Source organism: Prionailurus viverrinus, chromosome A1 (assembly GCF_022837055.1).
Source record: "Prionailurus viverrinus isolate Anna chromosome A1, UM_Priviv_1.0, whole genome shotgun sequence".
NCBI lineage: Eukaryota > Metazoa > Chordata > Mammalia > Carnivora > Felidae > Prionailurus > Prionailurus viverrinus.
This window is the reverse complement of record NC_062561.1, coordinates 20,057,510-20,084,858: the sequence shown is the minus strand read 5'-3', so window position 1 is coordinate 20,084,858 and position 27,349 is coordinate 20,057,510. Positions and strand designations below refer to the sequence as shown.

Sequence of the window (27,349 nt, the reverse complement as noted above, 5' to 3'; positions counted from 1 at the left end):
CTGACCTATCAAATTACTCATATCAGTTTATACTTAACATGTGATTTGCGAAAGGCTACTCAGAAAAGAAAACATTAGGCAGTAGTAGGATTCAAATCCTCAGAGTCAGCTCTACTTAGAAAAACAAGTATCATATAACAAACAACTTACCTGTATGCAATAATAATAGTCGTAATCATAAAAATACCTACCAATTACTGAGTGTCTACATGCCCGGCACTATTCTACTTACTTTATCATATTAATTTATTTAATCCTAACCACAACTGTATGGGTTACTTTCTTCGTTTTATAAGTGAGAAAACTAAAGCACAGAGAGGTTAATTTATCCAAATTAATAACAGCAGTACAGCCAAGAGTCAAACCCTTACAGGTTATTAGAAACTTTAATCTGGGTATACTCTTTTCCCTGGAAATCATGATGTTAATTTGAAATTAGTATTTTAAAAAGAATGCCTAAATGGAACCACACTTATTTGAAAGAATTGGCAGATTAAAATATTTTTGAGTCAAACATATATAAAGCAATATATAGAAAGGCTGATCATCTTAATACACAAAGTATTTAGAAGATTATACAAAGGCTGAATATCTTATTTCATTAAATTTAAGCATATTCCTAAGAAGTCATAAAAAAAAACAAAAGTTTCTAAAGTGTAATTGTAGCAACTCTCTCTGCTCTTCTAAACTGTGTCATCATCGGTTGATTAGAAAAATATGAGTAAATGAGTTATAATCTTAGTATAAAATAGAATTACAAAGATACTTTATTAAAATTAAAGAAAAAGCTAATAAACTTAAGTTTCCTGGCAAGTAATAAAAATCCATTAATTCCTTTGAAAGTTAAAGAGGAAATAGGAAATTTTGGCATCTTTACAAAGTAAGCCTATATCCTATGTAATATTTCTTTTATTCTCTAGATCAAAACTCATCTCTTGTACTGTACAACCCTTTGTATTGAAGCAATAAGTTTCTAGGATCACTGCTTATGTTTGTGAGACAGACAAGCAAACACCTCACAGTCAAGAAGCTGGCTCACTTATTGTTGTGTAGAGTCCACAAAAACATCAAACTAAATAAAGTGAGTCTAAAGGCAAAAGTGAAAAAAAATATTCTCCCACAGAAGCCTACTATACCAGCATTTTAGTCAAATGGAAAAGAGATAAAAAAGAATATTTCCAGTAAGTTGAGCAACAGTCCTTGTAGAGGCTAAGAAAGTTAAACTGATTTACTCTACAATCTTACACAATTTTTGTAAAATGCTTCTACCATCATCTCCATTGAGCATTTTTTGACTTGATAGCCCTGTACCTCCTCCAAACCTGCTTCTCCCTGGTGTGCCATCTCAGTCCATGTCATAGCCATTTACCTCCAATATTCAGGTCATCCTTGATTCATTCTTCCCTCACTGCCTTCATCCTTAGTTCCCCTTTGCATCAGACCACCTCTCACCACCCACAAACCCAGCACTTTAGACCAAAGTACTGTCATCTCTTAACCAGCCTCTCTGTTTCTATTCTTGCCACTTTACGCTATATTCTCATCCAACAGCTGAAGTGATCTTTCAGATAAAGAAATCAGATGTCACCTCCTATATAAAAAGCCCCCAGTGCTTCTCGTCATATTTGAAATAAACAATATTTATTATAGCCTAAAAGGTTATTCGATATTTGTCCTTTGCCTACTGCCCTAAACCCACCTGTTTACTCTCTACTTCACATCAGCCTTCCTGCCGCTCACCAAAATACAGAGTGTGTTCCTTCCCTTACTACATCTCTCTGTATGGTTTACTCCATTATTCAGATCTTCGCTTGAATGTTAAGTAGACTTACTGTGAGGGATCATTTTACGATATACAAAATATCAAATCATTATGCTATATACCTGAAACTAATTGGCTGTAGGTCAGTTCTACCTCAATAAAGATTCAGTGAACATGCTGTAACAATAATTTGAGAGAGATTAGTATTTTTAAGACACAACTAAGATTGATTTAATCCCTATTAAAACAAGCGGCTTTACCTTTAAGGTTAGAGATATACAAATGTAATTTATAAAATAAATGTTGTTGGGACACCTGGGTGGCTCAGTTGGTTGGGCAACTGACTTCAGCTCAGGTCATGATCTCACAGGTCGTGAGTTTGAGCCCCGTGTCGGGCTCTGCGCTGACAGCTCGGAGCCTGGAGCCTGCTTCGGATTCTGTGTCTCCCCCTCTCTGTGCCCCTCCCCTGCTCATGCTCCGTGTCTCTCTGTCTCTCAATAATAAATAAACGTTAAAAAAAAAAAAAATCTCTTTAAAAAAATAAATAAATGTTTTATTTCTTTAAACAAGTATAATAATCTCCGAGGATAACTAATATATTAAATTGATTCAAACTAGGAGGGGTAAGCGTATCTTTTAGGTTTATGGCTTAAAAAAAAAAGTCACCTCCTCAAAAGACCTTCTAAGAACACTCATTCTCTGCCTCAAGTTATTCTCTACACCCTTACCCTACATTTTCTTCATAGTAAGTAGCACTCTCCAATAGTGTTTATTAATTTTATGATTTTTTCTATCACACAGTCCAAAAAAGTAACCTTTGCTTATTATTGTTCCTGCTGTATTTCCAGCACCAAGAACAGTTATATAGAGTGGATACTCATTAATTAGCTGATAATAAAAGAAAATTGCTTACAATGACAATTATATAATTTTTTTAAAGTACACATAGAAAACATAACAAAATACTAATGATTTTGGCAACACAGGCACATTTCTTTCCAACTTTTCCTTAGTAAACAAGAATTATTCTATGAAGGCAAAACAAATGAACATACACTACTCTTACCATTAAGTTTAAAAATGCACAGGAATTGTTAGTAGTGATTATATATCCGGATAGTGCAATACTAGTGGGTTTAACTTTTCTGTTCTTTCTACTTTTCTAGTGCTTTATCCTCAAAACTTTCGTTAGTAAAATTTTCGTTTTAAAATAATAAAAAAGGAATACATATTATTCAGATCTATGAAAAGGTGAGTGGCATTTGAGCAGCTTCTCATTATTGCTATAGCAAGAGCATGAAAAGAGGCAAATAAACCACTACATCAGGAGACATTCAGGATATGTATTTGGGGAAGCTTTTCCTGACCAAGGTTTCTGGGTCATTGAAAGATATTACCAAGGGTGACTTCATCTGGAGATGTTCCTTTCAAAGAATAAGCAGAATAGCTTTAGTACATTACTGCCAAAGGCAAGGATATTAACCACTACATGATCTTTCAGGTTCACTGCAGACCCTCTCTGCTTATACCACTCACTTCATTTCACACTCTGAATATTCTTGATTCTAGAAGACCAAAGTTACAGTACATATAGTCCCATAACTTTATCCTAATTCTGAGTAAATAATATATAGTAAAAAATTTTCCAATGCAAAAGTGTTAATTACGCTTCAAGGACTTCAATCTGTTAATTAAAAACTAGAACTAAAAAAAAAATTATATTATCTATCTACCTGTCTATGTATAGAGATAGATAGATAGATAGATAGATAGATAGATAGATAGATAGATGTATCAGGATTTTAGCAAGTAAGTCAGTTCAAGGCTAAAAACTAAACTTTTCTGAATACAAATGTGAATCTACCCATAGAACAATTGGGGCTGTCACTGAAAAATATTATTCATGCACAAGGAATTGTTAGCAGTGAATTTTCACATTTCGATAGACAGGTTTTCCCTTTAAGATGTATGTATATAACTTTTTTTTTAATATAAATTAAACTGAAAGAATTATAAGAGTTCACCAGAAAGTACTTCTATAAATAAGAACATTTAATAATGTGAAAACAACTTCCTAATTATCTACTTTACATATCCGTGTAGGGTACCTGTTTTGTCTGTGAATTTCGCAGATTTCCAAACTCCCCACAGAATTGAAGAGAGGTACCTAAAATGTTAATTAAATCTCATATTTTCCTTTAAACTGATACAGCTGGCTATGACTGTGTCTGGAGACTAATAATGTCACAGGCCTCTGACACAGGTGAAATAGTGGTATGCCAGACCTGGACATTTTAGTATCAAATTCCTTAGGTGAGAACTAAAATGCTCCATGAAAGCAAGAATACCGTTGCCTGTCATACTCACTACTGAAGTCTGAAAGCATAAGATAGTGTTTCATACACAGTAGACACTCAATACCTATCGGTATGAATTTAACCCACCTGCTGACCAATTCCACATTACAGAAGTTCTGAGTCTGTTACATATTTTCTTTCAAGAGTATCATTACTGTTCACTTAACACAGGGACCAGATGGGTAAGACCTCGCTACCTGGTCCTCTAACCTGCTATCCAGCTTTCTCTTTGCCTCTAGGGAAAACAGCACTTAACCAGGCATTGATCATTATATGGTTGATGAGATGATTCTCAAAATTCTCTGCATTTTTCACAGAAAATAATTCTGCCACACTTGTAAATACTGGTAATCTTTATAGAGAAGAAAAAAAGTTTAACAACTTCAAATACCAGCACTTTCTATATGGGTAGAGAAAAAGACCACTCATTTCAGATCCAATAGTATTAAACCCCATTCAAATCAGATCGCAGACATTCATCAATGGATTTTTAAAACCATGTAGGTCTACTAATTCCTACCATTAGCGTGTTGAACGACAACATGGAGTTTTTGAAATGTGCATTTTAAAACATTCAAACTCTGCCTTAACTCACTGGATTACTGCCAGGAGAAAAACTTACCGCCTGTCACTTCACACATTGGTGTGATCGCAGAGTCATCTAAAGGCACACCTGTCAACTGTTCTGATTCTACTGACATGGTGCCAGGCAACCGCAACACTAGTGCAAAGAGTCTCTGATCCCAACGAAAAGGTTCCTTGGTCAATTCACTTCCAGGCAAAGGAGAATTAAGAGGTAAATGAAGCTGAAAATAAGGGGGGAAAAAGGTAAGATTTCCACATGATGTTTTTCTCAAAAGGCCACATTAATTACACGTATATTAAAACTATGTATCACGAGTCTCCTATCACTCAAAAAACAAGCTCAAGAACAAAAGCTTATACAGATACAGCTAAAATAAGCACATGAGACATAGTTACTTCATTCTCCTAAGTTTTTACTCTAAAGACCTCGATTGAAAAAAATCTGTTACTGTAATGCTTTCCAGATTTCCATTCAACTGACCACCAAGTGCTGGACTGCTTCCAAATAAATCATTTCATTTAATCATTAAAACAAGCCTATCACAAATATCTTATTATTCCTGTTTTCTAGATTAAAACAATGTCTTGCAGAGAGTAAGTGATTTGGCCACCTGGGTCCAAGTCACTGCTTTTTCTATTACACCACAGCAGCCTCAAACATCTCCAGTTAATAATTTTAATTATGCTCTATTTGTGACAAAACATACATTCCACAAAGCACCTGCATAAAAGTAAATTTTGTCACTCTAATTACATGTTAAATGTATTAAAGATAATGATTCTTCCCACATCTGAGTAAAGGTAGAGGGTTTTTATTTCTCCATGTGTTTTTTAATAGATGTGTTTTCCCAACCCCATCAGACCTGCTAAAATAGAATCTAGGATTCTTCAGAATCTTCAAAAGCTTTGAAGTAATTCTAATGGGCACCTCTGCACCAAAAGAGTAATAGAGTACCAAGACAATCCACACATTAATCTTAGAGTAACTAAATGGGGACAACCAGACAGAATATGTGTCAAGAAGTGACCCAATAGCAAGTGCGTAACACTGAAAGGAAAGAAAAGGGGAAAGGGAAAACTAGGCTGAACCTAATCAAGCCTTTCATTCTAAATACCAGTTTACAGGGACTACTGGGGAGAGGGGATCAAGTTAAATACCACCCCAAGAAGCAAGAAGTCAAAGCCAGCAAGTGGGACAACCTACAGGGCAGAGGAGGACCTGATTTCTCCAATAAATCAATGGCCCGAAAACGCAAAGAGTGGGGAGTGGGGAGAGCTGGTGGAATATTATAGATAAAATGAAGCAATCAAAAGCAAAGATTTTCGAGACAATTGGGGAAATTTGGAATAATATTACTGGAATTATTAATTTTTTTTAATTTTTTTTTTCAACGTTTATTTATTTTCGGGACAGAGAGAGACAGAGCATGAACGGGGGAGGGTCAGAGAGAGAGGGAGACACAGAATCGGAAACAGGCTCCAGGCTCTGAGCCATCAGCCCAGAGCCCGACGCGGGGCTCGAACTCACGGACCGCGAGATCGTGACCTGGCTGAAGTCGGACGCTTAACCGACTGTGCCACCCAGGCGCCCCTGGAATTATTAATTTTTTAAGTGTGAAAATGACATGGTGCTTAGGGAAAAAAAAATCTTTATTACTTATATAATTTATAGAAAAATAAAGCCTGGGATCAGCATACTCAGGATTTATTTAGAGTTTTCTCTAAAATACAGAAAACACTTAATTTTTTAATTTTTTCTTAATGTTTTATTTTTGACAGAGAGACAGTACGAGCAGGGGAGGGGCAGAGAGAGAGGGAGACACAAAATCCAAAGAAGGCTCCGGGCTCTGACCCATCAGCACAGAAACTGAGCGGGACTCAAACTCCCAAACCACGAGATCATGACCTGAGCCAAAGTTGGACATTTAACCGACTGAGCCACCCAGGGGCCCCCAGAAAACACTTTAAATCAACACCTCTAAATTAACTGCCAAAGTTTATACTGCTTTGGTCATACAGCAAACTTAACTGTATTGTTTACAGCCTTTCTATTTCTTAACAAAGAAGATTTCTAATCTTGATAAATTGGGAATTTAAGTCATTCTACACTGACTTAAGACTCAAGTTTCTTCATGAGTTACATTAAACCATTAAAAAAAAAAAATCAGATTCTATTCTAGGAAGAGAATTCCTAGTGAAGCCCTGCTAAACTGGCATCTCTCTCCGAAAGGTTCATGCCACGAGAATATGCTGCAGGATCAAAATCAGCCAAGGTTTTGTGACCATGGCCAGGAGTCATGAGCTTTTCCTCTGGCACTGATCCTACTTAAAGCAGAAGTCAGTGGCAGTAAGGAATGTTGAAGAAATCTGGGCCAGGATGTTCTGTGATGAAGGTTCCCTAACCTCAAAGGCTCCGTGACTCTCGGAAAACAGTTCAGGAACTCCAAGCCCTTGCTAATATTACCACACTGCCAAGAAGACAAAGAGGAAAAGCCTATTTCTATCAGCTCCTTTACTCCAGACCAGTTACCTCTGTACCTGGGAAGCACAACGATTTGGTGCTTGGTCATTTTCTCTCTAAGATCACAAAAACATCAAAGCACAAGTGGCACTGGAGGAAGAGGGTTTTGAACTGTTAACAGAATTACTCTGGATGTCATGAATACATGGAATTGTCTCAAGAATCCAGTGGATAACAGCACTGCACAGACCTCATATGTAAGCAGCAGACAGCACACTGACAGACCACAAACTATATACACATACACACGAAACTCATCAGGTAATAATCTCTCTCCCTCTCTTCCTGCCCCTCCACACACACACACACACACACACACACACACACACACACACATCAGATAATGATAAGCATCTACAAGGGAGACAATACACAATGAAATAACTGGCCGTTGTAGAATGCCAGATCTGGAATTTATTTCAAATACATAAATCAAACAACTAAGAATGGTCATAACCATATTTTATACATAGTTATATTAATTTTATAAACTTGTCAAATTTTTATTCATTTTTCTATTTATCATTTCCCCTTCCCCATATCACAACTACCCTTTCTCATCAACAAAGAAGAGGGATAAAAAAGCCCCTATAGCTGAAATGTGCTAGTAAAACTGGAAGGAGCGATGGCAGGCAAACAGGGACAGGACAAAGGGCCTGAAGGAAAAATATTCTTAGGAAGGTTGAATTACTCCAAAGCTAAAGTCTACAGCTGAAATTCTAGCAATGTGTTAAAATCACAAATGGAGGTCTCTCTCAATAAATGGACTTTGAGAATCAAGGCAAATTGCACATAAATCAAGAAAAATGTTAAAATTAACCATAAAAAATGTACAAAATTATGAACAGGTTATTTCCCAACAGTGAAAAATGGGGGGGGGGGGGGGGGAACCCTGAGAAAATCCATATGGCCACATAATACAAATTACAATACTGAGGAGATACCATTTCACACCCATCATATTAGCAAAATTTTAAAGGTTGACAAAAGTGATGACAAGTATATATAGCAATGGGAACTTTCCATCACTCCTACATACAATCATTTTGGAAAATAATTTGATAATATCTGGTAAGCTAAAGTTGAGCATACACTAGGACCCACTAATGCCACTTCTAGTTATACGTCTTAGAGAAACTCTCATATATTTTTACAAGAAGCCATGTAAAAGAATACTGTCTACAACATTATTTGAAACAGGAAAACAGGAAACAACCTAGAAGTCCAGTAAAGGAATCAATAAATAAACTGTGGTCTGTTTATAAACCAGAGTTGAAATGAATAAATGAGACCTCTAAGATCCAATATGAATAGATCTCAAAACAATATTTTTTAATATAAAATACATACAATTCATGCATGCATACATAAAATAACATAAATCATGTATGGACAGCTTGATATATTTTCACAAGTTGAATGTCCTTGTGTAATTAGCATTTATATCAAGAAACAGAACCTTACTAATTTATGCCCCCTCCAGTCATTATCCCTCTCCAATTGATCAGTTTTTCTTGATTTTGAACTTTATATAAATGGAATTATAGAATATGGTCTCTCTGGTTTATAGCTCCTTCCATTCAATATTATGGGGGTGAGATTCATACTGCTGCATATAAGTGTAGATCATTCATTCCCACTGCCATATAGTGTGTGAGTCCGAGAGAGAGACAGAAGGAAAGAGGGATAGAGAGAGAATATGTACTGGAATTTATCTACTTTTTTGTTGATAAGCACTTAGGTTGTTTCTAGTTTGGGTATTATAAACAGTACAACTATGAAATTAAAGCATGTATTTATGGGGGCGCCTGGGTGGCTCAGTCGGTTAAGCGTCCGACTTCAGCTCAGGTCACGATCTCACAGTCCGTGAGTTCGAGCCCCGCGTCGGGCTCTGGGCTGATGGCTTGGAGCCTGGAGCCTGCTTCCGATTCTGTGTCTCCCTCTCTCTCTCTGACCCTCCCTGGTTCATGCTGTGTCTCTCTCTCTCAAAAATAAATAAATGTTAAAAAAAAAATTAAAAAAAAAAAAAAGCATGTATTTATGAAAAACATTAAGTATGCATTTCTGTTGGTATATACCTAGGAGCAAAGGTGCTCTTTTGTGAAGTGCCTGTTAATGTCTTCTGTCTACTTTTTAAAAATTGAGTTACCTGCCTTTTCTTATTGATTTGAAAAATTATTAATATATTCTGAATGAGTCCCTTGTTAGATATACATATTGTAAAGATCTTCTCCCACTTTGTGACCTCTTTTACTATTCTAGTGGTAGCTTTTTATAAATTTATTATAATATCTTATTTTTATTAAGTTATATCTTAATATCTTATTTTTCTTCCATAGTTAGCACTTGTTGTGCCCTCAAAGATCATGAAAATGTTCTTCTATTTCCTAAAAGCTTTATTATTTTACCACTTACATTGAAACCTGAAACACACCTGGAATTGAGTTTGTTATATAAGGTAGAAATGAAGGTGGATTTTTTTTTTCTCAAATGGATATCCAAATGACATGCTACTGAAAAGAACATCTTTTCTCTGCTGTTCCAAAATACCATCTTGTTCTTACATTGGGTGACACTACAAGTGTGAGTCTATTTGTGAATCAAAACAGTATCAGATGAAAAGAAAGCAAGATGCAAAATGGCATACATAGAAAAGCATTTGTATGCACTGTTAAACAAGTACTTCGCCTTTTTTACATATGTTTAACATGTGCATGTAGCAAAAGAAATAAAAATCAACTAAAAAGCTACAGACAAAATTCATGATGGGGTGGGGATGAGGAAGAGGGAAGAAAGTTAACACTGAGTACAATGTTCTTTCATTCACTAAATTTTTAAAATTTTTTTAAGATTTTATTTTGAGAGAGAACACATCATTATTGAATCATAATCAATAATAATTATTGAAACCATAATCTACATTTTTAAAAATCAAGTGTTGACATTATCAACAATAGCCAAACTATGGAAAGAGCCCAAGTGTCATCGAGTGATGAATGGATAAGGAAGATGTGTTATATCTATACAATGGAATATTACTCAGCCATCAAAAAGAATGAAATCTTGCCATTTGCAATGACGTGGATGGAGCCAGAGTGTATGATGGTAAACAATATTAATCAGTCAGAAAAAGTCAAATACCATATGATTTCACTCATATGTGGAGTTTAAGAAACATAACAGATGAACATAGAAGAGGGGTGAGAGAGAGAAACAAACCATAAGAAGCTCACAATGATAGAAAACAAACAGGGTTGATAGAGGGGGTGGTTGGGGGATGGGTGAGATAAGTATTAAGGAGGCCACTTGTAATGAGCACTGGGTGTTGTAAGTGATGAATCACTGAATTCTCCTGAAACCAATATTGCACCGTATGCTAACTAACTAGAATTTAAATTAAAAATTGAATAAGTAGCCCGATTATCACAGAATAGGAAAAAAATAAAAATCAAGTGTTGAAATATCCATATTTTAAAAACTAATTAAATGGAAAAAAAACTTTAATTATGAAAATAAGTACTTTTAGAAAAAAATTTTGAACCATCCATTTAAAAATCTAGTGATTTTAAGCCACTAATCAGTATATCCTATAAACAATTTATATTGTTTTTATAAAGCGTCCTATGCTTTTCCCCTAGTTACTCTTTTATCCAATGGAGAGAGACAGCAATATACTCTCTCCCTTTTGCTGTTCTCTCCCAATTCTCAAATACATGAGAATAACAATAAAAATACACAATAATTAATAGCTAGCATATTGAGCACTTACTATGTGCCAAACACCATTCTATGGGCTTTTCATATAATATTTATAACAAAACAACACGGTAGATACTATTACTATCCCTGCTGTAGAGATAAGTTGTAATATAAAATTCCATGTCAAGAGAAATCAGCTTGGAGAATACATACTCAAATAGTCCCTGCTGTATAATCAAGTTGAGAGCATCTAAGGACTGCAAGTTTTAAGAATTGGATAAATCATGCTCAATTTAACAATACAATAATTTTTCCATAATCATGGTATTGGTCTTTATTAGGGTCTTCATAAAATTATACTTGGCAAATTTCAGTCTAATGGACTAACAAAGAAAATTATTGTTTATACTAACAAAGTTTTATTTTTACTTGTATACAATTGAGGTTTTCTATATTATTTTAAATGATTCATTTCACTGATACCACCATTACAGACATTTTTGTAATTATCTTGGTAGCTGACAGAAAAGAAAACAGAACTCCAACTTAAATTTAGGAAGACTGCTCTATTTTCCCTCTTTCCTTTGGAGATCTATCTTCCTGCCTTGCCTGCCTTTTCACCTCTGAATCTTTCCTGAACTTCTTATTTAAAAAGAACAAAATTTATTTCTCCATAGATATAAAAAGTCAAGGGCAGGGGCACCTGGGTGGCTCAGTCGGCTAGGCATCCAATTCTTGACTTCAGCTCAGGTCATGATCTCACAGTTCGTGAGTTCAAGTCCCATGTCGGGCTCTGTGCTGACTGTGAGGAGCCTGCTTGAGGTTCCCTCTCTCTCCACCCCCTTCCCCTCAAATAAGTAAACTCACCAAAAAAAAAAAAAGTTAAAAAAATAAAAGTAAAAGGCAGATTAGGTAGGTGATAGTTCATCATTAGTCCTGCTCAAACTTCGTTATAAAAGTACAATTTTTCCTTTATTCAATTGTTTTGTGTTTGATCACAGTTCAGACCCTAATTATTTGTGACTGTGCTAAGAATGGACTAAGGCTTAACTTCGCACTGAGCACCTACTAAAGCATGGCACTGTGTCAAGATTTAATAAGAACTATACCAAAGCCAAATAATATTTGAGACATTTTAGCTGGCTCACCTTAAGAAAAACTACTATAAAACCTCAGATAACCAGAATTCTTACACATTACTACTTAATTCTTTAAACGTGCAGAATGTAAAAAATAAAAGTTAACAAACAGTAAAAAAAGATAAAACATTTATTGTTAAAACATCTTTAATTCAGGAATCAAGCAGATCTTCCCGGCACACAGCCTAACTGGCTCCTGGATGAGGACCACACCAGAGCCGATGACGAGAGCCAAGACTGGCGAATCTGTACCAACACTTAGATGGTTTCCCCTTGCACTTACTTGGATATTCTGCCGCCTGGTCCTGTTACTGAAGTAATTCAAATAACATGTCCTTTAATAATACTTCCCACCTTATGTTTTAATAACCTATTTACCAATCTCACCAGTTTGAGAGAGGGCAGGGTCAGGGATCTTATTCTTTTCTGTGTCCCCCACCCCCCATCATAGTACTTGTCCAATGAGATCAATGAGGTCCTACAGCCTAAGGAAAAGCACAAGAATAAGGGGGGCAGAGTGAGGGCAGCAATGAGAACCCGAGCACCTCCGAGTCCTGCCAATAGGAAGACCTGTACTCCCCCCACCGCAACACACTTATGGATGGAGATGAAGACACACAACACAGACTCTATGGTAATGTTTGTGGTGGGTCACAGAGCCAAGGAGTCTCACCTCCAAGGCTGGAAAGATGATTCTCTTGCCATGTATGTACTTAATCTCTATGACCCTTGTATGTGCTCACACAGAAAGGACACAAAGACATGAGCTGCAAAACCTGTGTGGCACCTACAGCAGGGGATGGAGAAACAACCATTCCATATGTTGAAGACATAATAAGTACTCCACCTAACTTAGTGTACAATACTCATAATGAGAATTTACATATGGACATACTTCACTGAGGCCTACACAGAATATAACCACCAAATTCTTGCCTTATTCAGAAATACAAAGACCATGACCATGTATCATTTCTTGCAAAATTTTTTGATCTCACGCTCCTAGAGTAAAGTACAAGGGAGAGAAACTGCAGATTTTAAGAAAGCCTTTAAGAAGGAGTAAGGTTTTAATATGGGGGAGACAGGAACAACATTCAGGGAAAGTGAGCACGTGGGGGAAGAAACCAGAAGCATTCAGGAAATTAGAGCCGATTTTGGGTCAAGTTTAGAGGAAATATAAAGGAATGAAAAGAACTTTTTCTTCAACTGCTAGTCATTCCCTAGTCTCTTCAGTCCACTAAAACAATTCTCACACTAAGTCACCCATGATCTTTTTCTTTTTTTTTGGTCATTGTGGTAAACGACAAGTGTGGAAAGCGTGCCAGTCCTAAGTCTTAACAGGCCTCACAGTTTCACTATCACCCTCTCGGGAGCCAGCCACCACATGAAGAAGCTTGAACTAGACCACTGACTAATGAGACATCACGTGGAGATAGAAGCCACAGGGACAAGCAGCAAAGTGCCCAGGCAACAGCGAGAACCAAGGCCCCAGACTTCGGAAAACACCATCTTCAGTGTTCCAGCCCCAGTTACGCACTCAGCTGAATGAAGTCAACCCACAGAATCTTGAGAATAATAAACTGTTGTTTCAAGCCTCTAAAATGTATGATGATTTGTTACACAGAAACAGATAATGGTGCCATTAAATCTAGTGGAGAGTTTTCACATTTAGCTTCCCCCCACCAGCATTCAAAAAACTATTTACAACTCTTTAGAAAGACACTCTTCCTTTCCCTTTCACGCTAGAATATTCTCCTGGTTTTCCTCCTCTGGCTGTTCTTCCGTCTTCCTCCCTCACCCACAACCCAGACTAAACCTCCAATACCATTAAATGCAACAGATCCTCAAGGCTTAGTTTTAAGCCTTGGCCAATTTATACTCTAAACCCTCAACCCACCTACCCACAGCTTCGTTTACTATCTATACTCTGATAATATTAAACGTTTTCAGATGCCCAGCCTAGATCTTTCTTCTGAGCACCAAATATTCTTCTGTCTACTTAACCACCTTCCCCTTGAATGGGTCAAAGGTACCTTAAACTCAACATGTTCAAAACTGAACTCGTGATTTTCCTCCACCCAAAATGATACTCTTTCAACATTTCCTAGCTCAATGAATGCTACCATAATCTCTCCAATATTGCAAGGAGTCAATTCCCTTTTCCTTACATCTTCAAATGTACTACGTGTAAGCAAATTTGGTTGATTTAACCTTCTAACTACCTCTGAAAATGACTGCTTCTTTCTATCTCTTCCACTGTCACCAAGTTCCTCGGCCAAGCTATTGGCAGAACTGATGCAACAAAGCCTAAGTGGTCTTCCAACATCCATTTGTCTTCCTCTCCTCCATCGAGTACCTCCAAATAAAACCCTTGGATGGCCTCCTATTGCTTTTATACTGTAATAACATTATTTGCCATTGCTTCAAAGCCCCTTATGTGGTCAAGCCCAAGCTTCTTTTCCATTTTATACAATGATCCCTTTTCTTTAACGCTCTAAGTCACATTAGTCTTTTCTAGCCTTGTTCTCAAAACATATTCCCTTTGGGAAAAGAGTCTTTGTACAGTCCCCCCACCTGATATGATCACCTTTCCCACTTTTTGCGTAGTAAATCTTACTCACCTCTTCAGATCTTAACTTTCCATGACCTCCTTGACTAGAACTAGTGTGCCCTTATTGTAAGCTCTTATGGCACATTTTTCTCTTTTTTGCAGGATATATTCTTGCAATTTTACTTTTATCTGTGCGATATTTTTATTAATGTTTGTCTTCTCAACTAGACCAATGGGGGGTCGGGGGGGGAGGGCAGAGCTCCTGCTTGTTTTTTACTCATCATGTGATCCTCAGAACTTAGCACAGTGTCTGGTTCATAGAAGAAACTCAGTAAATATGGCTGAATGAATAAATGATGTACGGATAAGTAAGGCGACTGGCTAAACGTGAAGGGTCCTAATCTAGTAGACGATAGAAAGCAATAAAACATTTTGAACAATAGAATAATGCACTCAAGTGGTGTGCTTTAGAATAATTACTGCCATGGTATGACAGATTGAAAAAAATAAAAAATTAGGAAGCTAATGTAATAGTTTAAGAAAAGCACCAGGGTGACTGATGGCAAAAGGAATAGGAACGAGAGGAAGAAACAATTTAATGAAAGCAAAAAAAAAGCAAGAGACTGATATAAAAAACAATTATAGATGAAAAAATATACAATGTTATGTCCTAAGGCCATGACACTTTCTCTACCTCTGCTATTAAAGTGATGATTTAACATGCTCAAAATGACCAGAGTACTTAGTATATAAAGCATAATTTTGTCAAACTACAAAACTAAATTTCAAATACACACACAACCAGAAAAGAATATTTTTCTTAAAAGATGTACAATAACATAAAACTACTCAAAACTGTTAAATACTGTCTCAAATTATAAAGAATTCAACATTAAAACTATAATCAATTATAAAGTATTAGGTCAGAAGTTTAATTTAAAAGCATGTTGGTAAAGAAACCTTAAAAAATAGTAAAAGCTTTCTGAATCATTATGAGGGTCATTATTTTCTAGGTAACTGAGAACACCTAATACTTCAAGTATGAAAAGTTTTCAAAAAACTTTCTACACTAAGTTATGTATATCCTTATCTTCTGGAAACAGACTGTACCCCCTAAAAATAATAAACTTTTCAAGAAGCAGAAAAAAAAAATTTAAAGACATCTTGTTCATACCAAATACTGCCCCAAGTCACACAGGAAGTTAACAGCCTGACAATTCATCACTTGCTAAACTCTGTACCAGATTTTCAATTAAATCTCCTGCTTAAATCATCTCATTCAGTCCTCCAACACACCTATTACTTATAACTTACGATTCTAAGGCCTACCATCAATTTAACATATTTCTTTGGTTCCGCAAAAGTTAACATTAAATGTGTATAAAAATTTCCCCCAACAACAGCACACAATTATCTATACAGCTCCATGACCCTTTCTTCTTCCAATACCACTAAGTTTGAGTTTCAGGATCATACAGTTTGAGTCTGTGTCTTCTCCATACTGGGTCTAGAGGTTCTTCTGAATCCCTTTTGGCTTTTAGAAATTAAGCAGAACATCAGTCATTTTTTATAGCCTGTTTAGCACCTTCAGTTTAACCTTTAGTTTAACCTTTAGTTGAAGAGTATAATTCAAAGACTACCAGTGTTTCATCTGCATTTCCATTTGATTATTATCTCCATTTCAATTATAAGTTACGAGATGATACAATGCCTCTCTTTAAAAAGTTGACTTTGGCCAAATGTTTGAATTCTCAGTAACAGTTCTTCATAATCAGGGAAAGTTTTACTTTCAGAAGTCTGCAATTCTAACTGCCTTTCTTTGCCTCACCTATTTATTGCATGCCTATTCCATGTATCATGTTTTTTCTCACTTCAGTGTTAATTCACCATACGGCAATAAGTTCTCTAAAAATTTTTAAGCAAGAATTAGGAAGCCAAATTTCTGTTAAACTTCTGTGAAACTTCTCATTAAAAATACATAACAATCCGATGTAATATATGAACTGTGTTTGGATTCTGATTCAAATAACTGTCAACATTTGTGAGACAATTAGGGAAACTGGGATATAGACTAGATATTAGACTCTATTATTGATTGGACCCCTTATAATTTTTGGTAAGCTATAAATTAATTAAAAGTAATTTAACTTAATTATTCAAAACTTAAAATTAAATTTAAGGGCCCCTGGATGGCTCAGTGGGTAGAGCCATGTGACTCTTGATCTTAGGGCCGGGAGTTCAAGCCCCACATTGGGCTAGAGTTTACTTAAAAAAAAAAAAAAAAGATTAAATTTAAATTTAACAAAATGTCAATATATATTTAAGTTTCATTTGGAGTATGGAACATTGCTGATGTATACAGACAGATACATTTTGCTGTCCTTAGATGTTAAAAGAGACATACAGAAGTTTTTATGAATGAAATGATAGTGTTTGGAATTTGCTTTAAAATATTCCCACCAAAAATGTGTATGGGGGGCGGGTAGGAGCAGAACAGATAAAAACAAGACCAACAAAATGTGTGTAACAATTGAAGCTGGGTAAGGGTTCTTGATGTTTATTATTTTATTTTCCTTATTTGTATATATGTTTGAAAGCTCCACAGTAAAAGTTTTTAAAAAACTGGACATATGTGAATAAACACAATTAAAAATGCAAGTAATTGGAGCACCTGGGTGGCTCAGTCAGTTAAGCATTTGACTTCAGCTCAGGTCATGATCTCACGGTTTGTGAGTTTGAGCCCCACATCGGGCTCTCTGCAGTCAATGTGAACCTGCTTTGGATCCTCTGTCTGCCTCTCTCTCTCTGCCCCTCCTCTGCGTACTCTCTCTCTCTCTCTCTCTCTCAAAAATAAATAAACATTTAAAAATTTAATTTTTTAATGCAAATTAAGACTTTATGAAAAGAAAATGAGAATGGGAAGGAAATCTTACCTTCCTTTAGTAGCCCTTCTGTAAATATATTAGCCAAATGTTCATGTTAAACTGAAACATTTTAACTCTTTTAAGTAGAATATAAAAAATTCACCTAGGTGCTGACAGCTCAGAGCCTGGAGCCTGCTTCAGATTCTGTACCTCCTTCTCTCTCTGCCCCTCCCCCACTCATACTCTCTCTCAAAAATAAACATTAAAAAAAATTTTTTTTTAATTTCACATGACATGAGGTGCTAGCAAAGCAAATAAGCAAACAGTTCAGCCTGAATGAGACCTCAATGACCCACACCTATGCCTAAAACATGCACTGACGTAGGCATGACCAGATACGAGTCCATCACTTGTTACCTCCCTGCTGAAAAATCCAACACATTTCTCCTGATTTCAGAAAAGCTGAAGAGGGTAGGGAATGGGTAGACAATGTTTCTTAGAATCAAAGAAATATGGAATTATCATTTGGAGGTGGGAGGAGGGTAAGGAAACCCTGATACAAAGAGATAGATACATGTGTCCAAGTTACTGCAGGTTTAGGAAAAAACAAGATTTAAACCCACCATCTCCCATTTTGCTATATCTTTGTTATTTATTGGATTCCCATCTAATGTTTACACTGTGCCATATACTGTCACCTTACTAAAATCTGTTTTTCTGTCTGACTTTATAGCAAATAATTCAGAATGCTGCTTTCTGGGTTCCTGTGTTTGCTTACTTACATCACAACTTTTGTGTATCAGCTTTCTAATCTTCACAATATGTAACAAGGTTACACTCAGACACATATAAACAATGTGGTTTACAGCAAAAATTAATAACTCACGGGGCCCCTGGGTGGCTCAGTCTTGGGCATCTTCGGCTCAGCTCATGATCTCATGGTTTGTGAGTTCCAGTCCCGCATCGGGGCTGACAGCTCAGCCTGGAGCCTGCTTCGGGTTCTGTGTCTCATTCTCTCTCTGCCCCTCCCCCACTTGTGCTCTGTCTCTGTCTCTCAAAAATAAATAAATGTAAAGAAAAAAAAATTTTTTTAGGGGCACCCGGGTGGCTCAGTCGGTTAAGCGTTCAACTTCGGCTCAGGTCATGATCTCATGGCTCATGAGTTCGAGCCCCGTGTCAGGCTCTGTGCTGGCAGTTCAGAGCTTGGAGCCTGCTTCAGATTCTGTGTCCTTCTCTGTCTGCCCCTCTCCCAACTTGTGTTCTGTCCCTCTCTCTCTCTCTCAAAAATATATAAACATTAAAAAATTTTAAAAATATATTTTTTTAATAATTCACTATAAAATTTAAAGTCATATGATGATCTGAACATATGCAATAAAAACAGACAAAATTCAATACCCATTCATGATTAAAAAATAATAACTCAGCAAACTGGGAACAAAAGAGAACTTCCACAATCTGATAAAAGGAACATACCAAAACCTACAGTTAACATCATACATGGTAAAACGTTTCACTCCCCACCCCATCTCCCAAGATAAGGAACAAGGCAAAGATGTCCATCCTCACTGCTTCTACCAGTACATTTAGGCAAGAAAAGGAAATAAAAAGCAATCAGATATGGAAAAAGTAGAAGTAAAACTGTCCATATTCACAAACAACATGATTCTGTATGCTAAAAAATCTAGAAAAAGCTACTACATGGTATGTGAATTTAGGAAAGTCAGAGATTACAAGGTCAAAATACAAAAATCAACTGCATTTCTATGTGCTAGCAACAATCAGAAATTGAAAACAAAAAGACCAATTAACAATAGCATCAAAATATATAAAAATTACATATATGTAAACTACATATATGAAAAGTACAAACACTGCCAAGAAAAATTAGCCTTAAAAATTCTGAGAGATATACCATCTCCATGGATTAGAATAACTAATAATGTAAGGTGTCGACTTTTTCCAAAGTAACTTTACAGATTCAGTGTAATTCCAATCAAAACTACAGCAGGTGGGGCAGCTGGCTGGCTCAGTCAGTAGTCAAGCATGGGACTCTTGATTTGGGGGTCATTAAGTTAAAGCCCTCCGGTGGGCATACAGCTTACTTAAAAAACAACTGTGGTAGGCTTTCTTGTAAAAATTATCAAGCTACTTCTAAAATGATATGGAAATTCAAAACACCTGGAATACACAGAACAATTTTGGGGGAAAAAAAAAAGCTGGAGACTTTAACTGACCTGTAGACTTATAAAACCAATAGACTAGACAGTGTTGTACTGGCAAGAAACAGACACAAAAATCAAAATAGAATAGAAAGCTCAGAAACAGACACAAGTGGCCAACTGATTTTCGACAAAGATGCCACAACAATGCAGTGGGGAAAGGATTATCCTTTTAATGAATGGTACTGACACAATTAGCTAATGATGTGTCAAAAAATGAAATCTCAATACTTTCCTCCCATGAGACATAAAAATTCTAAATGAATCATGACTCTGAAAGTAAGAGCTTACACCATAAAACTCCTTGAAGAAAATATAGGGAAAAATCTTAGTAACACTGGGCTAGACAAAAATTTCTGTAACAGGATACAGAAAGCACAAACTATGAAAGAAAAAATTAATTTAAAACATTTGCTCTTCAAAAGACACTGTAAAAGGCAAGACATAGATTAACAGGAAATATTTGAAAAACATGTATCCAATAGAGGACATGTATCGAGAATATGTAAAAGATTCTTAAAATTCAGTACTAACAACACAATCCAATAAAAAATGAGCAGAGGTTATGAACATTCACTTCACCAAAGAAGATATACAGATGACATAAATATATGAGAAGATGTTCAACACCATTAGTCCTGAGGGAATGCAAACTAAAACGAAAATGAAATTCCACTACACACCCGCTATGTTGTCTAAAATTTAAAAGACTGAAAAAATTCAAGTGTTGGAAGGATGGAGAGCAACTAGAACTCCCGTATATTCCTGGCAGGAATGCAAAAGTAGTACAGCCACCCCAGTGAACAGTTTGGCAGTTTCTTATAAAGTTCCATATACACTTAGCATATCACCCACCAGCTATACTCCTATGTATATGCCTAAGAGAAGTGAAAACTTATGTCCACAGAACGACCTATACGCCAAGTACGCAGTGGCTTTATTCATAACGATCAAAATAAATGGGAAAACCTAAATGTTCTATCTAGTGACTGAATGAGCAAACTGCAGTATAGCTAGACACTGGACTATTACCCGGCGATAAAAAGGAACAAACCACTGACACAGGAAGCTGTGTGGATGCATCTCAACAGCATTATGCTAAGTGAAAGAAAGCAAGACCCAACAGACTATGTATACTCATGCGTCCACTTATGTGACATTCTAGAAAAGGTAAAACTAGATAGATAGATGGAGATAGACAGATAGACAGTCAGATACAGTGACAGAAAGCAGATCAGTTGTTTCCAGGAAATGACGACAGAAATTAACTGCAAATGGGCATGGCACAACAAAATGTTTTTGGAGTTATAAGACATATTTTACATCATAACTGTTGTTGACACAATGTTTATTTACTTCTGTCAAAACTCACGTTTTATACTTGAAAGTACTATACTTATACTGCATATAAATTATGGCTAAACAAAAAGGACAATAAAAACAACAACAAAGTAAACATAAACCAATACAAACAGAGTACCATATCCAGTGGCACAAAAAAAAAAAAAAAAAAAAAAAAATGGGCAAGTGGCAAAAATCTGCAGAGAATTAAAAGTTCCTGATTCCAAAGAAATTGGATCAATTAGTAGTAGTTCCCAAGCTATGGCAGAGCTGAGAATAAGGCAACACTTATGAAGTAACTGCAGAAAAATAATATACATATATAATCAAATGCTAAATTTTGCGGTATTTATAAGTGCTGTAAAAATCATTCATGGTATGAATATCAACTGAGTAGCTACTCTATGCCAGGCACTGGGGTTACTGTGGTAAACAAAAGGAACACACATTACCTGTAACTAGAGATCATGCTAAAGGCTATGAGGAAAAAAGGGCTTTTGTTTTTTTAAAGGTCAAAACAAAATCTTAGGCTCCAGTCTTAACTAATGGAGATCACACCCACTGGTTAGTCTCTTGTCTTGATAAGTTTCTAAATATTTCTATATCCCCCTAAGACCCTGTCTTTCCTGACAGCATCAGCGTCGCCTTCCCTGTCTTCTCTGGCCTCTACGAGAATTAGAAGCTCTCCTTTTTGTACTGTAATAGAAAATAATAAAAACAGTAACATTTCTTAAGCTCTTATTATCTCATTTAATTATTACAACAACCATGAGACATAGTTATTATTGTCCCCATCTTAAAAGCTGAGGAAACTAAAGCTTCAAACAAGAGAGAATTAGGTTACATCTTTAATGTAGGATTCCAGGTCTGGAGCAAAAATGCACAAGATAAACCTAGAACAAACTGTCATACTAGAAAGTAGTTTCCAAAGCTTTTAAAATAAAATTAATTTCTTTAACATACATCTTATTTCAGAAACTGCTAACTGCTTCTTAAGATCTAATCTCTCTTCCTTCTAATCAAAACCCCCAAATTTTAGCTAGATACATAGCCACCCAAGCAGAGATTACATGCTTTGTTCTGCCTAAGTATGGTCAAGTTCTGGTTGATGGACTTTGCTTGGAGCTGCTACATACAAGTTTTACGTCACGTTCACATTAGGTGGCTGCCTGCCCTCCGTATTCTTTACTCCTTCCCACAGGGTGAAATTCATTTGTAGCACTGAACTAGGTAGAGTACATTGTTAAACCAGTTACCAACTCTACATATAAAAGCAAAGACAAAACAAAAAAGGAGAAGGAACCTAGGACTTAGACACAGTTTGGAGCAAAACCACCCTACCTCCCACACCACTAACCACTTCTGTCTTTGATGTGAGAGAAAAGTTTTCCATCTTTTTAAAGCCACTGTTACTTTTGTCCAATTACAGGAGCTGAACCAATACCCTAAAAAATAAGCTTGCCAGAAGATTTCCAGAATTCTTGAAGGTTCAACTAGATGCCTGTCAGTTTGTCTGCTTTGTTGCAGAACATGCAGAGAGGCACAAAATGTGTATTAAAGGCAGAGAAGCACACGTTCTAAACCAAATTAATGATAAATGCCTTTGCGATTTAATAAATAGAAAGCTGGCACCTCCAGGATCAAGTCCCACTCTAATGCCAATTACTCAGATTTGCTCAGATAATATGGATGAAAAAAAGCTTCAAATAAAATGTTAACATTTTGGTGAATCTGAGTATTTCTTAAATTTCGTTCCGCAAATATAACACAGCCTTAGTTCTTCCTCAGAACAAATAGTAACAACAACAACAAACCCACATAACTAGGATTAGGCCCTTAAGTTTCATTTCAGTTTCCTCCTTCCCAGTAAATGTAGGAATAGTTCTAAGACTCAAAACTTAGTCCTTCAGCTTCCTTTTTCTCCCTAAGGTTTTACCCTTCAACAGTTATAACCCTCAATTATTTTTCTGATTATTTCCATGAACAGTTGAACAGCCAAAGATACCAAAACTGAAATTATCTGGTTGAGAAAAAGGTATATGCAAGAAATCTACTATCCCAGGATTTGCTGCTTAGGATTAAAGAACCAATGCACTCTGTTACAGCATCTTTAGATTTCTTCCCAGTATGAGAGTTTTATTAACGAGGAAAGGTTTACTAAATGCCACTGAATTATGCAAATTTCATCTCAATAAAACAATATACAAACTTTAGCACAAGCCAAGCCCTTTACCAATCCAGTTAAGGAAAACTCCAAGAAAGAACAAAGATGGAAGGACAGAAAAGATAAATAAGAATAATGAGGATAACAGTAATGGATAAATTCAGAAGTCAGAAGAGAGACACAGATGGGAAAAATATATATCAAAGAAATAAGTTAAAAGATAGGAGTTTCCAAACTGAAAGACGTGTGATAGGCCACCACAAAATCTAGTGGCAATAGAAGCTTACAAGTAACAGAATGAATATAAACTGGGGTAAGAGTGATAAGAATTCAGGAACAGAAGTACAGAGAAAAAAATGTGACTAAATGCCTAAAAGCTTTATAGAAGGTAGCATTTGCCCAGTGTCTCAACAAATACTGAGTACATTTTGGGAAGAGAGAGGTAGGAAGAGATAGGAAGCACCCCAGAATCATGGAACAGGCACCGGTAAATAAAGTGTGATGGACTCAACGAACAACATTTTGGTGTTGGTGAAGCACTCAGATGCAATGTAAACCAAATAAAGCATGGGGAAAGTTGGGATCAAATCATAAAGGGCCTTTTATACCTGGTAAAGGGAGTACAGATATCCCAAGGTAGGAAACAAAAGGAAAAGGGAGAATGCCCAAGTGCTTAGCATCAAAACTCAGTGAGAAAGATAAAGGTGGCTGGGGGCAGCAACATGGGAGAAAGGGGACAATAGGTACAAACTTCCAATTATAAAATAAAGAAGTCAGAGAGCTGTCATATACAGCATGGTAACTACTGTTAATACTGTATTGCATATTTGATAGTTGCTAAGAGAGTAGATCTTGAAAGCTCTCAACACAAGAAAAAAATTTTTCTGTGTAGTAATTAATGTTAACTAGACTTATTGGAGTGATCATTTCATAATATATACAAAATATCAAATCATTATGTTGTATATCCAAAACTAATGTTTATCTCAATTATATCTCAATAAAATACACACCCTCCCTGAGAGCAGCAGTGCTCTAACAGTTTATACTGTAACACCATTTGCATGCTTAAAAATTAATGAGGACCCTAAAGAACTTTTGTTTATGTGGGTTATGTCTATAAACTGACACCATCTCAAAAATTAAAAGTAAGAAAGTTAAAAGATAATGGCTAGAAAAACACATCTTGGTAATCTGTTTAGAGATGGAAATCTGTATATACTGATGGATGAAGCTGTGGGAATAAATGAAATTGCCTGAAATGAACAGGTCAAATGTAAAGGCAAAAAAAAAAAAAAAAAAATCTAAGTAACAAGGGGACAGATAGGCATAAAGCAAGATCAATGATTAAATGGAACCAAAAGCCAAATAAAAGCCAGGAAAATATAAACCCAGAAGCCACTTTTAAGAAAGAGTGTTCAATAATGCAGGCAAAACTTCATGGAAGAGAAAACTCAAAAACCTATGAATGAATTTGGAAAATGAGAAAGCATTATTGACCTTACTAAGAATGGAAGAAGTCAGAATGTAACAGATTAAAGAATAAAAAAGAAGGTAGCAAAGTCAAGGGGATATCAGAAATAATTCCTAAATTTGCTACAAAAGGAAACAAGATTTAAGAAAATCATTAGAAAGGGAAATAGGGTACATGAGGGTAAAGACACAAGTTTTTCCCTTTGTTTTGTTTCATGTTTTTAGAATGGCTGACCCAGGGAGGCAGAATTATACAACCATCACCACTACATAATTTCAGAACACATCCATCACCCAAAAGAGAAACCCCATGCGCATTAGCACCAACTCTTACCCTCAACCCCAGCAACCCTTATATATTTCTGTTTCAATGGAATTGCCTAGTCTGAGGATTTCATAGGAATGGAATCATGTAGTAACTAGGCTTTTGTATCTGGCTTCTTTTACTTAGCATGTTTTCAAGGTTCGGCCATGTTGTAGTATGTCAGAATTTCATTCCCTTTTAAGGCTAAACAGCATTCCATTGTATGTATATACCACACTTTGTTCATCTGTTCATCAGTTAATGAACACTGGATTGTTTCTACTTTTTAGCTATTATAAATGATACTGAGACATTTTATGTGGACTTACTTTCATTTCTCTTGGGTACATACCAAGAAATGGAGTTTGGGGGTAATAGGTAACTCTAGGTTCAACTTCTTGAGGAACTGCCAACTAATTTTCCATAGGTAGCGGCTGCATCATTTTACATTCTCACCAGTAATGTATGAGGGTTCTAGCTTCTCTACATTCTTACCAATATTTGTTACTATACATTTTTTTATTATAACCATAATTGGCATAAAGTGGTATTCCATTATGGTTTTGATTTGCATTTCCCCAATGACTCATCATGCTAAACATCGTTTTCATGCACTTATTGGCAATTTGTATGTCTTTAGAGAAATATCATTTCAAATCCATTGCCTATTTCTCAATTGGGCTGTCTTTATTTTTGTGTTATAGCAGTTCTTTTTATATGCTGGATACTAGGCCCTTATGAAGATACATGATTTGCAAATATTTTCTCCTGTTATACGGTCTTTTCTTGATAATATCCTTTGAAGCACAAATGTTTTTAATTTTGATGAAGTTAAACTTTTCTACCTTTTTCTTTGAATGTGCTTCTACTGTCATATCTAAAAAACTGCTGCCTAATCCAAAGTCATGAGGAGTTAGCCTATATGTTTTCTTCTAAGAGTTTCAGCTGTCACATTTACAATGCCCACGTATTTTGATTTCATTTTTGTATATGGTGTCAGGCAGGGGTCCAACTTCACTCTCTTGCATAAGGATATCTATCTAGTTGTCCAGTACCACTTGTTGAAAAGATTCTTCTTTCCCCATTAAACTCTTGGCTTCCCTGTTGAAAATCAATTGACCACAAATGTATGGGTTTTATTTCTGAACTCTCAATTTATCCATTGATTTAGACGTCTATCCTTATACAGTACTGTACTGCTTTTTGTTTTCTTTTTAAATCCCACACTAGAGTGTAAGGAGCAATAAACCTGAAGTAAAAAGAAAAAACCCAACAGACTAGTCCTAGCTATGCCTCTCAGTTGAGAATCAGCTCTACTAACATTCATTTTCCTCACTGTCACAGAATTGGGAATTGAGATGTGAAATTACCTTGAAACAATGAAAAGTAACAAAATTAAGTCTTACACATTATTTTCTTAATGATTACATTCAATATAAATTATTTTGGCGGCCAGGAATAAAAGAAGGTAACATAGTAAGAATCTGTTTCTAAGAAACAATGCCTAGCACATAGTAAGCCCTCAATAAATTATTTTAATTAACCATTTTCCAATTGCTTTGCATTCTTTTCATTCGTTTTCAATGACTATTAAAATTATGAAAAACAACTGACAAATTAAAATCACCATACTTCAGGTTCTTCCTTTAGCAATTATTTCCTCGAAAAAAAAAATCAAGTACATTTCCCTTAGGCTATTTTTGCTTTTTATTTATTTTTTAATGTTTGTTTATTTTTGAGAGAGAGAGTCAGAGCGCATGTGGGAGGAGGGGCAGAGAGAAAGGAAAACACAGAATCCGAAGCAGGCTCCAGGCTCCAGGCTCCAAGCTGTCAGGACAGAGCCCGATGCGAGGCTCAAACCCACAAGCAGTGAGATCATGACCTGAGCTGAAGTCGGACGCTTAACCGACTGAGCCACCCAGGCGCCCCCTATTTCTAGCTTTTTATGTTACTATCCAATACAAGCATTTAAGACAGTTCTCCTCATATGATATTCAATAAGGAAAGGAAAATTAAGAAATTATTAGTCAAAGGGAATTCTATAAAATTTAGTTAATAATCTGAATCATTTAGTTGGTAGTTTCCACATAGTTACTTACAATGCATATCCTTTAAGTTAAAAAAATTTTTCTTTTTTTTAATCTAGTAAATTTAAGAACAGTATCTGTTCAGAGGAAAAGAGCACTTATTACTTGGCAATCAATGATATGAAAATAATTCTTTCACAAAGTTTTACTCCAACAAATTTCAATGGTGAGGTCTAATATTTTAACAACTTTATTGAAAAATAATTACCCACCATAAAATTCACCCATTTTAAAAGTGTCCAATTACTTTTAGTAAATTTGCATAGTGTGCCATCACTAC

At 35.8% G+C, this 27,349-nt stretch overlaps 1 protein-coding gene across 6 annotated transcripts in view; it reads right to left on the bottom strand.

The window, feature by feature from the left end:
• The window catches only part of INTS6 (integrator complex subunit 6), a 105,102-nt gene that overhangs the window by 42,795 nt on the left and 34,958 nt on the right, over positions 1–27,349 (bottom strand). For all 6 annotated transcript variants that reach the window (XM_047850426.1, XM_047850418.1, XM_047850409.1 and 3 more), the window contains one exon: positions 4,742–4,925. In XM_047850426.1, the coding sequence (XP_047706382.1) occupies positions 4,742–4,925 (184 nt within the window). The remainder of the gene's footprint in view (positions 1–4,741; positions 4,926–27,349) is intronic.